The 18,323-nt window shown below is 40.6% G+C and overlaps 1 protein-coding gene across 2 annotated transcripts in view; it reads left to right on the plus strand.

The window, feature by feature from the left end:
* Positions 1–18,323, plus strand: part of CDH2 (cadherin 2) — a 209,720-nt gene that overhangs the window by 6,781 nt on the left and 184,616 nt on the right. The window contains exon 1 of one of the 2 annotated variants that reach the window (XM_036009186.1): positions 12,417–12,440. The exons of the other annotated variant lie outside the window; for it this stretch is intronic. Coding sequence (XP_035865079.1) covers positions 12,432–12,440 — 9 coding nt within the window. The 5' untranslated portion in view covers positions 12,417–12,431. Of the gene's footprint in view, positions 1–12,416; positions 12,441–18,323 lie in introns of those variants that run through there. 2 annotated transcript variants of the gene reach the window in all.

Here is an 18,323-nt window from a genome sequence, read left to right on the forward strand (position 1 = left end):
CATAATCTGGACCTAGAAAAGCTACCAGGAAGGACAGTTAGAATAATCAGCGGGATTCCAGGGTTTCTGAGTGAAGAGAAGCTGGACAGAGACCACAGATAGAAGCTGGACCTGCAGAATAGAAAATTGGGAAGAGTAGAAAAAAGATGAAGATTACCTAAACCAACACTAGAACCTTCTTAAGTTATGTTGAGAGCAATCTATAGCAGGGTGATCTATAAGTAGTTCCAAAGGAAAATTGGCTAAATTAATGGATAGTTGAATAATAGATAAGTTTCCATGTTGTATCATGGAATAACCACACTGTGCTGAGTTATCTGTGCCCGAGAGATTATACTAGTTGGCTGAACCATTGTGATATTTCTTACATTCTCTTGGCTGATTGAATATTTAATGTTTTTTCTGTTCAGATGTGAAAGTAGCCTAGTGGGCCTTACTAGTGTCTAGAACTTGAAGTACAGAAGAACATTAGTATAAGATATTCTGGTCTACTGCCTAGATGAAGTAAACTGTTTAACTTGGGGTTTTCCCAAGAAGCATTGGGAAGATTAGTTGTATAATGCTTTTAAAACAGCTTGAGCTATTTAAAAGGAGGTGCTATTATAAATACCATATGGCATTCATAATAGAGTAATATAGAGAGGTGCTTGATCCGTGATCTTCTCTTAGGTTTTCTTGTATAAAATATTATTACCTATAATAAAAATAAATAAATACTGGAGTAATAATGTACTTATATAGTTCTATATATTGTGATTTTAATACTGGTTTTCATGTTAACTTAAAAAATTGACCATGGTGTACTTGTGTACAATTATATATTATCATTTTAATATTGATTTGTGTTAATTTTTTTCAAAAGTTACTTCACCATCATAATTTTTTTTAAAGATTTTATTTATTTATTTTTAGGGAGGGAAGGAAGGGGGGGAGAGAGAGAGAGAGAGAGAGGGAGAGAGAGAGAGAGAGAGACATCAATGTGTGGTTGCTGGGGGTTATGGCCTGCAACCCAGGAATGTACCCTGGATGGGAATCGAACCTGGGACACTTTGGTTCCCAGCCCACTCTCAATCCACTGAGCTATGCCAGCCAGGGCTTCACCATCATAATTTAAAACATTTAAACCCAGAGCCGCTCCCCCCAACTCTGATATATTTTTAATGTTTTAGTGGATTAAGGAAATAGTAAAAAAAAGTTAACTAAAGGGGCTTGATTTAGAGTCTTTAGTATTCCAGAAATTGCTAGAAGTAGAATGTGAAATAACTTTTTTCTTCATTATTAAAATAACTTTTGAGTTTATTCAGGTTTCTTCTGTTGCATTATATATAACACTCTTGTACTACTACTTTCAGTAAGAGTTCTACAGATTATCCTTTCGTATTTTTTGTACATATGCAGTTCTGAGACATTTCACAATTTGTTTGATTTTTAGTAATCATCATTACTTCATTCATATAACTCTGAAGAGCACAGATGCCAGGGCGCAAACCATGGGAACTTGAGATATTTGCTGCTACCTCTTCAAGTCCTTTAAGAAAAGGCCTAATAGTACTAACCTCAAAATGAAGTATTTTTAATTTCAGGAAGGGAAACTAATATGTTATCTCAGTTAGTTATTTCTGTGACTCTGGGAGGCAGGTGGTTTTATTCCCCTCTTAGAAATGATGAGACTGGAGCCTTTTGACTATTATGAGAATCCAGAGGAAAACCATATCCGTAGAGGTGAACCTGACTCAGAGCCCATGGTTTTCTCTTCCCAGGATGGGACCCTTTTAATACGATACTTTGGGAATGAATATCGCATAATTGAAATTTCTCTCTACTGAATTGATTAAAAAACTTTAAAATAGTTAACTTTTGAGCTACAGTCTTTATTTAATCTTGACCTTAAATATTTTTATTTATTTTGGAAACTGAAGCAAAAATTTAATGGTTGGTTAGGACTTTCCCTTATTTTAAAAATATGTCCTCTTAGAGAAAGATGAAAAACATCTTAGGGAAATGATTCATGGTTAGTTTTATAATGTTCTTCAGATTGTCCTGATCATCAAATAATAGACTGATAAGTTCTCAAAAAGTAATTCTTTTATGTGAATCCTGGAATTTAAAAATACTCCCCAAGAGCCTATAGAAACTCTCAAGGCTATGAATGACTTTTTTCCACATTCTTTTGTGTGAAACGAAATTCAAGATTTTCCATCATTCCGTTTTGAAATGCCTTCATGTTTAATGGCAACTTTTTCATGTTTGAATAGTTCTAATCATTTTTTCCCCACAAATGAAATTATTTGGCGTCTTTTAAAATATATGAGGTCTGTCCAGAAAGTATTCACCCATATAATATGAAAAAGAGACATTTATTGAAGATACAAGATACAAGAAACTTTGTCCATAGGACAATGACACTTTAGTCCCCTTCAAAATAGGCACCTTGGAACCTCACACAATTCTCCCAATTGCCATCAGTTGCCTTGTCATGTTTTCCTAAATATGCTTGATGGTCTGAAATCTCTTCCATTTCAAAGGTGATTTGAGTTTTGGGAAAAGCCAGAAGTAGCAAGGCACCAAATCTTGGCTGTAGTGGGGCTGAGTCACCTGGATAATTTGATTTTTCACCAAAAAACTCTGCGTGAGATGTGATTCCAGTCACCAGTTGCTCATAGCCACAGACTTCTGAATCATCCAGATAGTTTCTGCAGAGGAATGTTTAAACTTAATGCAAAATTCGGTACAGGTTTATTGCTCTACTTGCTTAGTTATTTTAAATGCCAGGGCCACACAGGACACATACTCATTCAATGGTGTCTACCACCTTCACTGATTAGTACAGTGAAGTCATCATTGTTCACACGTGCACATTCCAGTCCACTCTCCTTGGCTGCCAGGTTACATCAATGTCACACAGACTATTCTCATTATATTTGCAATGGTTGTACTTTTTCTGGACAGACTTTGTGTATGTCCACACCTCAAAAGGACGTAGTACAGACAGGATCCTGTGAATGTTTTGTGGGGTGGCTGAGCACAGACACTGATGTATCTGTCTGCTGCTGTGGAAACCTAGAACATGTTGTTTGCAACTCGACCTACAAGGGAGGACCGCCAGAACAGAATTTATTTATAAAAATTGTGTATTCTTACATGTTTAAATTTCAGTCACTTTCAAAGTACTCTCCGTTTAATGCAATACACCTATCGAGACATTTTTTCCACTGCTCAAAACAGTTTCGACCTTGTCAATTTTGATGCCTTTCAGCGTTTCTGCCAATTTTTGTTTCACCTCTTCTGCACTGGCAAAATGTTTTCCTTTGATGACATTTTTCATCCAGGTAAACCAAAAAAAATTTGCTCAGGGTGAGATGGGGTGAATAGGGAGGCTGGGGCATGGGGATTATGCCATTTTTTGGTCATAAACCACTGAATACTCAGTGTGGTGTGGGCAAGTATGCTTGGAAAGCATTCATCATGAAATGGGCAAACACATTGAAAGAGTCTTTCAAAAAAATTAACTGAAGCTGAGTGCAGCCTCTCGCAATAACACCAGCTGGTACACTGATCTAGATGGGTTCTTAGAACCATCACCTAACAGAGGAAATCAGTACTACAAGGGGCCTTCCCCCCAGAAGAAAATTCCATTTTTTTGAGGTGGATGGATACACTTGGCTGGACGATAATATCCAACAATATCACTGTTAGTTGATTGAGGAGCTACTAAGTAAACCCTGAAATAAATGACTAAAAAACATTAATTTTATTAAGTTTAGAGGGGCTATAATCCATTCCTGCTTAACATAAACCTTTAATAAACTAGAGACTGAGATCACTTTAATTTTTTTCTTTTGTTGTCTTAATTGGTTAACACAATGGTTGAGAGACTGAAGTTCATTCTTGATGGCTTTCTGGTACAGTAAATAATGAAAAATGTGATTTGTGCAGCCAAAATATTAGCCTTTTACAGCTCCTTGGGCACCCAGCCCCGGTTAAGTCCATCTGGTGCCAACATCTCCATTAGGGGTTCCTAATGTCCTGCTTCCCATGTTACAGTTTAGGGAATTAAAATTTTGAAGTTTACACAAACATCATTGACACACACACTTACAGTTTATAGAAGCATCGGTTGTGTACAGAGAAGTGTGCATACAGTGGACGGCCTGCTGAGTGTCCACAAATTGAGCGTACTATTGAATCAGCAACCAGTCAGTCACAGCATCAGCAGCATCCAGGAGTTACCTTCTTCCAGTTTGCATCATCCCTCAATGCTAATTATTTATTTGATTTCTAACAGCATAGATCACTTGGCTTTGTTATTTTTATACCTCATCTGGTGGTATACTGCACTGTATTCCTTTTTGTGTCTTGCATCTTCCACTCAATTTGTAAAATCATTCATGTACTTTTGTCATACTTTTTATTTAGTCACAAAATTAGGAAAGACTCATTGACACTATAGAAATACCTGGAAAGTTAAGGAGGTTGAAAAAATTTAAAGAAAAAAAACAATACATGAATTGTTTCATTGCAGCTGAAGTTCACTTGCATGTTTATGGTGTAGAGTCACAAAATACGTTTTGTGGGTTTTCCTACTTAGATATCTTTTCCTGTACTTCTGGTAATTTGGGAATATTGCTCTAAATATTATTTGGAATTCAGTGAGTTACAGCCTGTCTTTATGAGGAGGATGGAGGCAAAGAACTAAATGCCTTTCTGACTTGAAGTCTTCAAGCGAAATGTTTGAGTGTTAACAGATTCTAATCTAAGTGATGCTTCTTAATACCTTCTCTGAGCATAATAGTGACCCACTTCTTAATGAGGCCTTACCCAGATTTATTTTTAATTTAAAAAAGGTTAAATTGTGGGGTTATAATTCCACAAACTGCCAGTTTTCTCAGTTGTTCAGTGCATCTTTGGGTAGTGCTGGCCTGCATAGGTTTTTTTTTTAAGGATCTAAGAGGTTGCCCTGAAGGGTGCTGAGTGCACCCCTGTCCCGAGGTCTTTCTTTCCAGAGGCCCTGACTCTCCATTTATGACAACTGCTGAGTAGATCTAGATTCCAGGTGGGGGATGCCATACAGAATGAGGACTAAGGAATCACATTCCAGAAGTAATGGCCCACCAATGATTTGTTTGCTTAAGGCGGCTCTAATTTATTTATATTCTACAAGTGGGGACTTTATTTTAAAGTATTTAAAAAGGTTGTACATGTTGTTGGCCTTAGCTTATTGGTATGTAATTTGTATTTACTTTTGTTTCATTCCTACATATAGTTTTTCTACCATAAAAGTAATTGTTAGCACAGTATTTGTGTCCTCGGCATTACATTTTATTTACAGTTCTGTTTTTCTGTCTGACAGATAACTAAGAACATTTAGGAAGAATATTATAACCATTGATTTAATTTACAAATTAATTATAATTAAGTATCTTGTAAATGAAATTGAGTTATTCCATGATTGGGGTTATGATTTTACCTTTATTTGAGGCAGTCTCAATGGAGCTATGTTTTAAAGGGGGATAGTGGTATATTTAAATATAGAGAAGAATGGGTTATCTGTAGATGACTTATAACATTTTATGGCCTAAAATATAAGCATTTTAGAAAACAGAGGGGTTATTTTTTTTTAGTATTTGCATTAGTAATGGATATTGTCATGATTCTGAATCTTTATTTTCCCTGAACCTTAGTTTTTCATAATTAAGATAAACAAATATCTAAAAATAATATGTAATGTATTTCTGGAATACTGTTCTTTGGTAGGTGAGCCAAGATATAAATCGAAACCACCTGCCTCCAAACAGTCTTCCCATACTTCATGCTGTATCACATTGTATTTATCTGTTTATATTTTCACATTCAGATATTTTACTTTTGGAAATTTATTTTGTATATGGTATGAGGTAGTGGGTCTTGTTTTGGTTCTCCTTCATATTTTATATTACCATAATAAGACATGGGTGACTAACTATCATTTGCCAAATAAAATGTCTATTTTTCTGAACTGAAATGCTTCATTTATTAAATACAACATTTCTTCGGATTTTTAAATCTCTTTCTTCTTCTCTCTTCAATTTTAGTGATTTAGTTGCTTAGAGGGGCAGCGTTGTACAATGGTTAGGAATGGGAACTTGGCTCCAGATGACCTGTATTTGTGCCCTGGATCTGACACTTGGTTGTTGTAGAATTTAGACAGCATATTGACATTCCTGTCCCTCAGTGTGCCCGTTTGTAAAGTGGGGGCAGTAAACAGTATGAATCATAAAATTGTTATGAAGAGTGAATGAGTTCATATATATACATATATACACATGAATATATATAAATATATGAAAGCACTTTTACAAGTGCTTTCATAATAATAAGCAGGGTATAAGACCTTTAAAGATCTTGGAGCATAGTCATCACTGTTGTTTTACACAAAGGCAATCAAGGATAATTTAATTATTTGAATAAGTTTGAGCCCTTGATGTGTGCAAGGCTTTGCCCAGTGTTAAGGCCAGATGACATTGGCTCTGTATGCACCACCACCAGTGTTCCTTAGGCCACACTTGGAAGCCACGATTCAAGGGCAGCTATTGTAACATCCCTCCTTAAATTCTAACAGATTTGATCTGGGAATGACAGGAAATCACACAGGAGGTATTCTGGTCTTCTAGGTCTGTGATTTAATTTTAATGGCGCGGTATGGAAGCAGCAGTGTGTGTGTGTGTGTGTGTGTGTGTGTGTGTGTGCGCGCGCACGCGTGCACTGTGTTATGAGACTGGCCTGCGACCAGATTAAATAATTTAGTTTGTCAATACTTTTCTTATGATGAAGAGGACTCAGTAGACTTGAGGGTTGAAGGTAATGTTATCCTACTGGTTGTTTCCAGCACAAAATATGCAAAAGCAGAGTGGAGGTAGATTTCACTGTCCTTGTAGACACTGGTGACTTATTAACAGATAGATGCAGAAAACGTTGCTTTTAACTTAGTTTCATCTTATCGTAATATTGGCTCTTCTCTTTTCAGTAACACAGGTGCCAGGCACTGTTTTAAGTACTCTATAGGCGTTAACTCATTAAGTGATAAAGCAAGGATTCATATGCTCACAGCCTGATGTCAGAGCACGTGCTCCTAGGCTTGACATTTATTTAAATGCAGGTAAAAAAAAAGTAAGGCAGGATTGGCATCTGGTTCTGTCTTGCGTATGTATGAAGTTCAGCCTTTTAAAAAACCTCTGTTGTGAAATGTTGTACCTATAGAGGAGCGTAGAAAGCATACGCGCACAGTACAAGCAATAATTAAAGCATACAGACTGTGTCAGTTTAACCACCATCCGGGCTAGGAAATAGAATATTGCCATTGCCTTGGAAGCCTCCAGAGTCCCATTCCTCTCCTTCTTCCAGAGGTAACCACTATTTTTATTTTTTAAAGAATTATCCCTTGCTTTTTTATAGTTTTACCATCTCTATGTATATTTTTAATGTATATGTAGAGGTGTTTATATAAGTGTAATACAGTATATCATGCATATTTGTATAAATGTACAATTCATATGTGTGTGTATGTGTGTGTACATATAATGCAATTTTTTTATTTTCTTCTACTCAGCATTATGTCTACAGGATTCATTCAGTTGAGTTGTTTAGCCATAATTTGTTTGCTTTCACCGCTCTAGGGCATCGCATGCTCTGAATACAGTACAATTTACTCAATTTGTCGTTGATGGGTTTGTGTGTGTGTGGTCAGAATTTTGCTGCTGTGAACATTTCTGTACATGCAAGTTGGACATAAGTGCCAGGAATACTCCAGGGCTGCATTTCCCAAACTTTAGCTTATGTAAAGCTTGCCTGACAGCTTGGTAAACACAAATTCCTGGCCCTAGTCCCGCCCCCTGAATTTCTGATTCAGTAAATCTGTGGTGGACCCTAAGAATTTGCATGTCCAGCATGCTTCCAGGTAAATGGAATGCAGGTCTGCTCTGAACTACGTACCAAGGAGTAGAATTGTAGCATTGCTGGGTAGCAAGCTGCGTGCATGTGCATCTTTACTAGCTAATTTGGCCTTTTCTTCTTCCTTGAGCTATCTGTATGAACCCTAACCTAGCGGGTGAGGTTTGTAACTTGTCTGTCTCTTCCCCTGGCTGTTTGTTTCTCATTTCCTTTTGTAACATTTTTCAGTTATGGCTTGTATGGTGTGTTTTCAAGGATTGTGAGCCTTCTTGAAAGCAGATTCATTTGATTAAATCTACTGTTTGCTGAGAGCTTATTACGTGCCAGGCTGAGCACTTCACGTGCATTGTCTCATGCACTCCTCACGTCAGCCCCCTGAGATATGTAGGCATCTTATCATCATCCCTTCTACAGAAGTCTGAACAAAGTCTGGCGTAAACCATTTACCCAAAGGCACACCACTAGGAGGTGGCCAGAGGGGCGGGAAAAGGTAAGAACAAGATAAGTGTCCATTTGAGATTTTGAAGGATGGCAGTCTGGAGGAGGATCTGGACTTTAGATTGAGCACTTAAAGGATCTCGGTTTCAAGGAACAAACTTTGGCCCTATGAGTGGGAAAATCTAACAGATTGAGCCAATCTAACAGATAGGCTACCGTGGAAGTAGGCAATTTCTGTCACTGACCACGTGGCTCCTGGGTAGTGATTTTAAGAGATGGAAGTGACTGATGAGTAGTTAATGGTTCTGTGAATCACCCTGTATTTCCTGATTTCAGCATGGCCCAGAACTGTAGTTAGCCAGGAATCCAGAAGTACCTGTGACTTTCTCTTCCCAGCTCATCAACTCCCCAAGCAATGGAAGAATCTTGGTTGGTTGTTCTCAGTCCTGTAGTGTCCAGCTGTCCTAGTGGCCTTGTGGCTCTGCTGGCAGTATAAGAGTTTTTTGATCTCTTAGCTCTGGCATTTAAGTATTTAGTAATAGTGAGTCTTTATAGGTAATTTTGGTGTCTTTGAAGGGACTTAATAAATAGTGCTTCTTATCCATCTAAGTTCTAAACAAATAAGACAAGGGAGTAAGCAGATAGAGAACTAAAATATAACCTTTATTACTGATAAAGACAAGTTTGGAGAATGTGGCTTAAACTTGTTGGATCTCAGAATGAACTCCCCCCACACAGCAATGCTGGATGAGGGCAGGCCTCCCAAGTGTGGATGCTGCCACTATAAATTCACCTACAGCATAATGATCTTTGCAGTACATGGGCAAGCTGACCCCCAGCAAAGAAGAGGTTACTGGGGGCGAGGGCGTGGGGGACTGAGCTCTGTAGGCCCAGTTATTTCACCCAGACCTGCCAGAGGGGTCGACAGAGGTCAGGAGTAGTATGGCTAGTGTAGTGCTCTCTACCTGGAAGTAGGGAAAGTAAGGGTTCCACGAAACCTTTCCCAGATTTTGGATTAAACATTTATGAGTTTATGTTCTTAACCATCAAGTGTGTGCTCACCTGGAAGCATGGCGATCGCCCTCAGACGGGGTGATGGGCTTTTGTAAGGGCAGTCTTGCTTCCAACCTCATGGAGTCTTAGATGATCTATAGCTTCACTTTTTAGAGTCCTCAAACCTATTGGGGCACGCAAGGTGAGCATGGCAGCAGTCACATAGCCTGCAGCATTAGAACCCAAACCACTTGCAATCCTTGAAGAGTTATCTTAGGCAAAATCATCGTGACCCCAGAACCTGTCCTGAAGCATCCCAAAGAGCTAAGCAGAGAGCCAGTAATAACTGAGGGAGTGATTCATGGTGGGCAGAGAACACCCACCCTGGTTTAGCTTTTCCTGAATGCGAAGCCTCATGCCCTGATCCTTGACCTTTGAACTAAACACGAAGTTCAAAGGGGAGATGAAGACTGAAAAATATTGACTATGCTGGATGAGAAAGAAAGGTACCTGGAAAAGGACAGGGATTGCCACCATCGGACATTTCTGAATCTTGCACATAAGTGACAGTATCTTAAACACCAGCTTTCTGAGAAAAAAAAAAACCCAGAATGCTGGGGTGGATCCCCCCCTCCCCCAGATACATAGAGTGCCAAATTTGACCTCCCATTGGGAGCCTCTCCCTGAGGAGTTTCGGTTTGTGACCAGCACATCCAAACCTCCTACTTTGCCTTTCCCTGTGAGGCCCTGAGACAGCCTGGTGCTGTCACTAGTGTGGGCTCTGGTGGGTAGTCGACTGGGGACCTGCTGCCTTGGGAGCAGGTGTTTTCCATCTCATGCCACGTTGGCTCTTTCCATGCCACTTGCTCTGGGGTTGCTTTGGCTGAAGAAGACCAGCAGCAAGGGAAGATTTCCCCTTCATTTGTAACGATGAGTCCAGACCATGTGGTGGAGGCCCGCCCTTGAGCCTGTGGTCAAGCTATGAGGATCCTTAGGGCTCTTGAACTCCCTGTCATTGAAAAATAAGAAACAGTTGTTTTGCTTACTTAGTCGTTAGGCAGTAGTTGTTGAAGTAATCCCCTTTTCTCGTGCCTCAGCTGTCTCTGCTTATTCAGGCCTGGGGCCCATGGGCACCTCCAGAAGTGCTGACCTGCCTCAGACCTTTGCCAAGGCCAACTTGCAACAGCTTTCATCAAACATTTGGCCAAGGTCACTGTGGATCTTGTCTCTTTTCTGAGATCCTTGGCCTCTAGCCTTTCCTGAGGCTCCTTGTCCTTGCTTCAAGCCCTACCTCTGTAAACAGGCACTTTCCTCAAGAAAAACCACCGTAAGTTGTGGTCACACATGGAGATCAAAATACCCTGTGGCTTAGGAATTAAAGCCTCTTGATGTTAAAAGCCACCTGCCAGCTATAAAAACCAGCCACATCACACATTCAAGACTGCAAACCACCAAGTTAAAGAACATTCGAGGCCTGAGTAAAGCACCCTTTCTCCCCTGGCCGAAGCCTGGCCATCTCCATGAGTATTTTCTTCCCCAGCATTGGACTCCTTTTTTATTCCTCGTGGCCCCTTAGAGAGTACACCAAATGCCACAGTCTCTGAAGGGACCCAGTAAATAGCACTTCTCTTCCCCTTTGCCAAGTTCTGAATCAAGTGTAATATAAGCCAGAAGAGCCAACAGTTAGAAAAGGAAAATACCGCCAAGGTTCTGATAAAGTCTGGGCTGGAGGGGGTCATGGCTTTTATTTGTGGGCATGTCTGTTGCTGAAACAGAACCCCAGAATTCCACAAACACGCTCACTCAGTTGCAGGCAGTATTGGGCTACCCCCATTCCCCAAATGCTGCAGGGCGCCTGCGAACTCCCAGCATGGAGCCAGCATGGAAAATGAGATCACCACGCTTGTTTTCTATGGGCCTGTGACTCCCGAGTGGGGAGGAACAGGGGACAGGGCTGGCCACCAGCTGTCCGGATTTTTCTTTGGAATTCAGTCTTCAGGGAAGTTCAGCGCATCCCTCTTCTCTCTAGGGCTGCAATTCACAACTTCTTGGTGTAAGGACCCTTTTACACTCTTAAAAATTATCGAGTGCCCTAATGAGCTTTTATACTGTGGATTATATTTCCAATGTGTAGCATATTAGAAAATTAAACTGAGAATACACATAACATTTATTTAATTCATTTAAAAATATTAAGCCAATTACATATGTAATGCAAATACCAGTGTTTATAAACAATAACTATATTTTCCAAACCAGAAAAAATTAATTAGTGGTAAGAGTAGCATTGTGCTTTTATATATTTGCAAATCTGCTTAATGTCTGGCTTCATAGAAGTCAATTGGTTCTCCATACCTGCTTCTGTATTTACCCTGTTCAGGTGTCACAGATCACCAGGCCACTGGAACATTCCACTTTATACTTGTGAGAGAACGAGAGTGAAAAGGCCAGAATTACTATATTATGAAAATAGTTTCGCCTTTCCAGATCTTCTGGAAGGATCAGACCACATTTTGAGACCTGCCGTTCAGGGTATTACTGGTTGGTGATGTGGAAGGCGGTGGAAGTACTGCAGTTAGAAGAAGTCCTTCCATGAAGAAGGAGCTTCAGGAGGAGGAGAAGCATCCCCCCTCTACAGGTTACATGGTGGAACTGTCCAAATGCAAGACTTCAATCACTCAGGGTAGCCATGGGTGGAAAAAATGCTGGTTTTCCACTCCTGGGTTGGAACTGGAACTGATGATGTTAGGTCTAACCTCTCAGCATGCAGGGCTTGGGTTTGCTTCTTTGTTGTTTAACTTGTTGGAAGTCCACTGGACAGGGTGCTGCTTCAGGAACAAGCTCAGGAACGGCTTTGAACTCGGATATTATGGACAGTGCCTTCCTGTTGCTGCAGCACATTTCTCCAAGCTGTGCTGTGAATGTTGTTTTATCACAAGAATAATGGTGTAACTGGGTTGGGTTTATCTTATTGAGGTCTGGGAATTAGATAAGTCATCACTATGGCCAGCTATTCAAATTAAATCAAAGTTACGGGCTGGAAAGGTCTGCAACCATTTTTAAATAGTGAAACCATGCTTCAGGTTTTATGAAACAGACCTGATTGGATAAACACAACGCAGTCAGGATGGTAGCAAATTAACATACTCTGCCACCGACTGTAATCATTCCCTCATCAATATCACCTACTGAAAATTAACACACTCGATGTGTACTTTTAGAAGAGTTGGGGGTGATGATGGGACTTTGATTTGGGTGACTTAAAAACAAGGCATTTACAAAAGTTAGGCTTGATGTCTTTTTCTCTCATTTTTTCCGTAGTGAAATTATTTTATTTATATATATCACATATCATATGTGAGAATTATAATTTAGAAGAAATTCACAATGGCAGGGGGTAAATTTGCCACTTGGTCTTTATTTACACAGACACATTTCTTCTCCTTAGCCTGTTAGATATATGTTAGTGCACTGTGATGCCTCCAGGTAGTTTTATTGGTGACTGGGCAGCAGTGAAGGGTGGTCCCTAAAGGCCTGCAGTGCTGGGCTGGATAATATTACTAAATTGACTAGTGACCTAGGGCCATTATGTTTCAGTTTGCTTCCTTGCTGCAAAATAGCAATACTATTGGCACTTGCTGCATTGCATTGTTGGGAGGTTTGTTGAAATATAATGCCTGGAAAACATTGTACCACAGTCACATAGTAAGCATTCAGTGAATATTAGCAATCACTGGTATTCAGTGTATTTAGTTAAATATATTTCTAAGTTGATTATAGACACTGTCTGATGTTAAACACTATAAAATTTGATTTGAACATGGTATGGAAATGTGTTGCAGTTTCTGGTGGGTGTAATGAGTTGATGGGACAAAGTCAATCAAAACCAGGGTTGGCCATCTCTGCTGGGATTGCTTTAGACACTTTCTGGAACTTTTCACGCAGGTTAGTTGCCTAACTACCTGAGCCATCATCTCATGGTAGTGTTACACTTTCACAAGCCAAGTCAATCAGTAGGTGTAGGGTTGCTATTCATGCCATTAAAAATCCGAGACACTTATTGGTAAATTCCCATCTGTGCTCTGGGACTTTGCTCCTGGTGCCTCGGAAGCCTCCTCTCGTATGGGCTCTGGACATAGGGCATTGCACATACCTCCGTGGATTCCACCTGATGAATGTTTATATATGATCCTAAGCATTGATAAGTTCAGCTCCTGGAAGCCGATACTCTAAACCACATTTTATATGTGGAACTAGACTTTGTCCATATCGAGCTCTTGTATTATGGTGCTGTCTTCTAGCTCAGAGTTCAACTTCAGCAGAGCTGTTGGGTTCCTGGGCCAGTATGGATGCCATTATCTGACTGTTGCCTTTGGCATTGCTTGGTTAAAAGGGATGAAAATAGGAAAAATAATGGTACTGATGCTAGAAATATTCAAGGGCCCACCTTCATAATACAGCTGAAGGTCAGATGGGAATCTCTAGGTGGGTAACAGAGCGTAGTGTGTGACCTTCGTCAGGTGTACTTTGCACTTAAGCTGGTCTAGGTCATATTGTGAAGGCAAGGAACAGTTCAAGAACCTGTTTGAAATAGTGTGCTATCCCTCTAGAATAGTAAGTGACAAAACAAAAGTATCAACATCCAAGGTTAAACTTCTGCACATTTCAAGCATGTTGCCAGGAATATGAAATTCAAAGCGCCATCAATGGCATGACTGACACAGAGAATAATCTTTCAAGAGTGGCAGTAGCTCTTGAATAATCTTCTTAACATAGCCTCCAACATCATGGATAGAATCCTATGAAATGTAGAGAGTCTGGCAAATGTAACTGTACGGTTATAAATTGGATTAAGAAATAAAAAATTAGTCATGCAGACTTGGTTCTTGAACAGTTTCATTATTATTTCACCGTGTACCCCACTAACTGCTCTAAACATGTCTTCACTAGTTGTTTCCATGTGCTCATGCCATTTGGAAGACAGAAGCACCTGGTAAAGGTGTTCCTGTAGTTGTCCCCACTGCCTCGCCACTGCTGACGACCCCCACTCTGCAAATCACGTGTTAGGAAGGGAATTCCACTTGCTTTCCTTTGTACGTTTGTGAATGATTTTTTACTGGTTTCTTTTCAATATTTCTACTTCTCAAAATTCTTTAAAAATATTTTTGGGTACTCATATAGCAAAGAGATCAAAATCTCCACCACAAAAATAGTAGTATCTTAATATGTAATAGCTAACCATTGCATTGTGGTGAATGAGGGATTATTTTTAAGCCCTTTATATGCTTCCCAGCAATCTTATGAGGCTGATACTCTAGTTGTTGTTATTATTACCATCATTAAGGAAGAAGCTGAGGCACTGGTGAAGTTATGTAGCTTGTCAAGGTCACGCAGGTCTGCCCCAGGGCCACTGCAACACATGACTGCCTTTATACCCGAAAAGAATGAGGGGAATAAACATACTGTAAAGGAAAAGGAAGTTTTCATCTTTATTGACTGTATTGGATTATCTGCTTTACAGTACTCCAGTTTTTACTAGATTCTGACCAGAGGAAACCTGGGAGGGAATAAAGGAAGAGATGGATACTTTGGGGAAGAACATCGAGTTGGTTAAATGAATGCGCTTATGATAACCAGCAGGACCTAGGTTTTAGTTAGGTGGTCTTCAGAGCCAGAAAGAAAAAATCATATTAGGTTTGGGCCACTTTCAGATGTAGAATTTTTTAGCTAATAATCATAATATGATTTTGATCAGAAAGAAGGGAGGTTGAAGAGACCATTGAGGTTTCAATGGAATATTTAAGAGCTTGGATTTGGGAGTGACTTGGGTGAAATGGGAAAGCAGAGCCAGTGACCAAGAATGACTATGAAAACAATCATGAAAACAGGAACCTATAAGAGTAGTGGACTTGGGCTTTAAAGCTCACAGTATTAAAACCATGGAAAATTTTTAACCGGAACAAAAAGTGGTGTTGCCGTGAGTTCAGAACTGGAACAGATAGACTAATACGAACAGGCAAGCAGAACTCCTCAACTCCTATTACACTTCTGTCCTTTTCAGACAAGAAGGTCGATCTGCAGCCGGGGAAGAGTAGAGCAAATACTTGTAGGAGGAAATTGAAACTCAAGATAGGTGAGCTGATTGTGCGAGAGCGCGGGTGGCACTAAATGAGTTCAGATCCTCTGCCCAGCATGGATTCCGTCCTGATGCGCCAAGAGCACTTGCTGACTGCTTGTAATCTGTGCAGAACTGTGGAGAAGAGGAGAATTACTAAAGGACCGGGGATGGAATATGCTCCAATTAAAAACAAACAACAAAATCAAGAGGGAGTGATTTTCAAATAAAAGAATAGCCTCATGCTGACCTGGGGCAAAATTCCCGTACTTGTAATTAGGAAAGGATGACTGTGGTTTCCATTTTCAGGTGCACACAGTCACTAGGAGACAGCACGGAATTGTTAAGAGCAGAAAAAATAATTGCTGCCTTACTCCTTTTTGTTGTTGCTAAGTTATTAGACCTGAAGACCAAGAAGAAAGATAAGATATGCCATATCTGGAGTTCAGAAAGATTTCAGAGACTGAGACGGGCTGAATGTGTGGCCATTTGTTAAATATACTGATATATTCTCAGCTCTTGAGATTCTGTTTCAGTGAGCCTTGAGTTGGGATCTAGGAATCTGTATTTTATGTTATTTATTTTATTTTTTTAAAGATTTTATTTATTTATTTTTAGACAGAGGGGAAGGAGAAAGAAACATCAATGTGTAGTTGCCTTTCACGCGCCCCCTGCTGGGTACCTGGCTGGCAACCCAGGCATGTGCCCTGACTGGGAATCGAAGTGGCAACCCTTTGGTTCGCACAGGCTGGCACTCAATCCACTGAGCCACACCTGCCAGGGCAAGAAATCTGTATTTTATACCAATTTCCCAGATTACTTGATATGCTGAGCAAGTCTGGGAATGAAAGGGGCTGACAGAGGTACTATGATTTAGATTCATGTTGTCATAAAAGTAGTAGTACTACTATTGCTCATAGCTAATACGTTAAATAACCGTGTGCCGGACACTCTCCTGCTTTACACATATGATCTCTTGTACCCCGCCCCCCTGCCCTGTAAGTGGGTGCTGCCCTTATTACATGTTTCTTGTAGACGAAGGAACTGTGACTTCTCTGAGGTCTCACAGATGGTAAGTGAAGGGTGGAGATTGAAACTCAGGTGGCCTGGCGTGTTGAAAATCCACACCCCCAGCTACTCCACAGGCTGCCCTTCCAGAACCTGGCTTTTGGCTCCAAGTCCCTGTAGAGGACGATGTCTGGGTGTGTGTCATGCCCTCTCTTTAATTTAGTATCTGAGTAGCATCTTTATGAAGATACTGGATGTAGTACTAGATTTGCTTGATATGAAAGTCAGGAGGGATGATTCAATCTTGATGTAATTATTAATTTGTTGAGATAAAATCTGGTAGGGTTAAATGTAAATTGTTGTTCCCAGGGACTCCACAGCAGCAGCACAGACACTGGAGGCCATGACTTAACAGTTCCCTGGTATAAAAGATCAGGGTTGTTTGGGTTGACTACAGGCTCAACATAAATCAACAGGGCCTTTGTTCGTGCTGCACCTCTTGCCTGAAATGAATGCCCTTTTCCACTTCCTTTTTTTTTTCTCCTGGCAAATTTTTAATCATCTTTGAAGACAAAGCCTAAATGTCACTTCATCTATGCCGTCTCTGATTTCTACAGGAAGATTTACCATCCCATTCTTGCTGCAGCTTTAGCACATTGTTCCTGATGTAATAATTTTAAGATTATCTTTCTTAGTTTTTGCCACCCATGGCCACAGCCACTCAGCTGGAAACGTGGGGAGGGCATCACTTTCTCCTCCCCTCCTTCTGCTGGGAGACCTATCATTTTTAACTGTCTTCATATTGATACAATCTGCCCCTTTTTCCTTCCTGCAGTTTCTGCCTGAGACAAGTCTGTGTCCTAAGTTGCCGCCTAGCCTTCACTTTTCCCCGCCCCAACCCTCCACCACACACACGTTTCCCACGAAGCCTCAGAGAATTGTCTGTCAAACACAATCTGCTTCTGCTTAAAATCTCTGCCTGGTTCCCCCAAGCAAACGGGATAACCCTAAAGCCCCCAACCATCTATGATCTAACCCCGTATAACTCTCCAGCCTCAACTTTGGACTTTCTGCGTTGGTTCTCGGACTCCAGTGACACTGAACTCATTATAATTCCCCAGGCGGTATGCTGTTTCTCACTGCCTTGTTCTCACTCAGGCAGTGGCTGCCTGGCATGGCTTCCCGCCAGGCCCTACCTCCTGGCTCCTCCGGGCTCTGCTTGGGGGGGCCCCCAGACCCCTGGCCTGGGCTCTCCTATGCCCTTTGCATATATTTACTTCCTAGTCAACACTTTCTATTGCAATCAGTCACCTCTTTATTTTGCTCCAACATTAAGCCTTGAACTTCGTAAGGGAAGGGGCAGTGTCTTGTTCCTTTTCCAGTGGCAAATGGATACTAAATGTTTCTGAAAGTATTGTAATTATTTGTTGTACTTGGAAAAACTGTAGGATTAGAATCTTGCCTCTTCCTCCTCCCTATGTGAGGTCTTGAGTATTCACCACTAAGTGAGAACCTATTTGTTAATTTGTAAAATATGGATAATTTCACCCTGCTCAGGGAACGATTGTGAGAATTAAGGGAGATGGCAGTGTTTTATAAAACTTACCACACTGTTTCAGGGATCTGAAAACGGAAGTCCTGATGGCTGTTTTTGTATGGCCATGAGTGTTTTTCACCCTGGCTGGTGTGGCTCAGTGGACTGAGTTCTGGCCTGTGAATGAAAGGGTCACAGGTTTGATTCCTAGTCAGGGCACATGCCTGGGTTGCGGGCCAGGTCCCCATTGGGAGTGCACAAGAAGCAACTGCACTTTGATGTTTCTCTCCCTCTTTCTCCTTCTCTTCT

The sequence above is a fragment of the Phyllostomus discolor genome, chromosome 9 (genome assembly GCF_004126475.2).
Source record: "Phyllostomus discolor isolate MPI-MPIP mPhyDis1 chromosome 9, mPhyDis1.pri.v3, whole genome shotgun sequence".
Lineage (NCBI taxonomy): Eukaryota > Metazoa > Chordata > Mammalia > Chiroptera > Phyllostomidae > Phyllostomus > Phyllostomus discolor.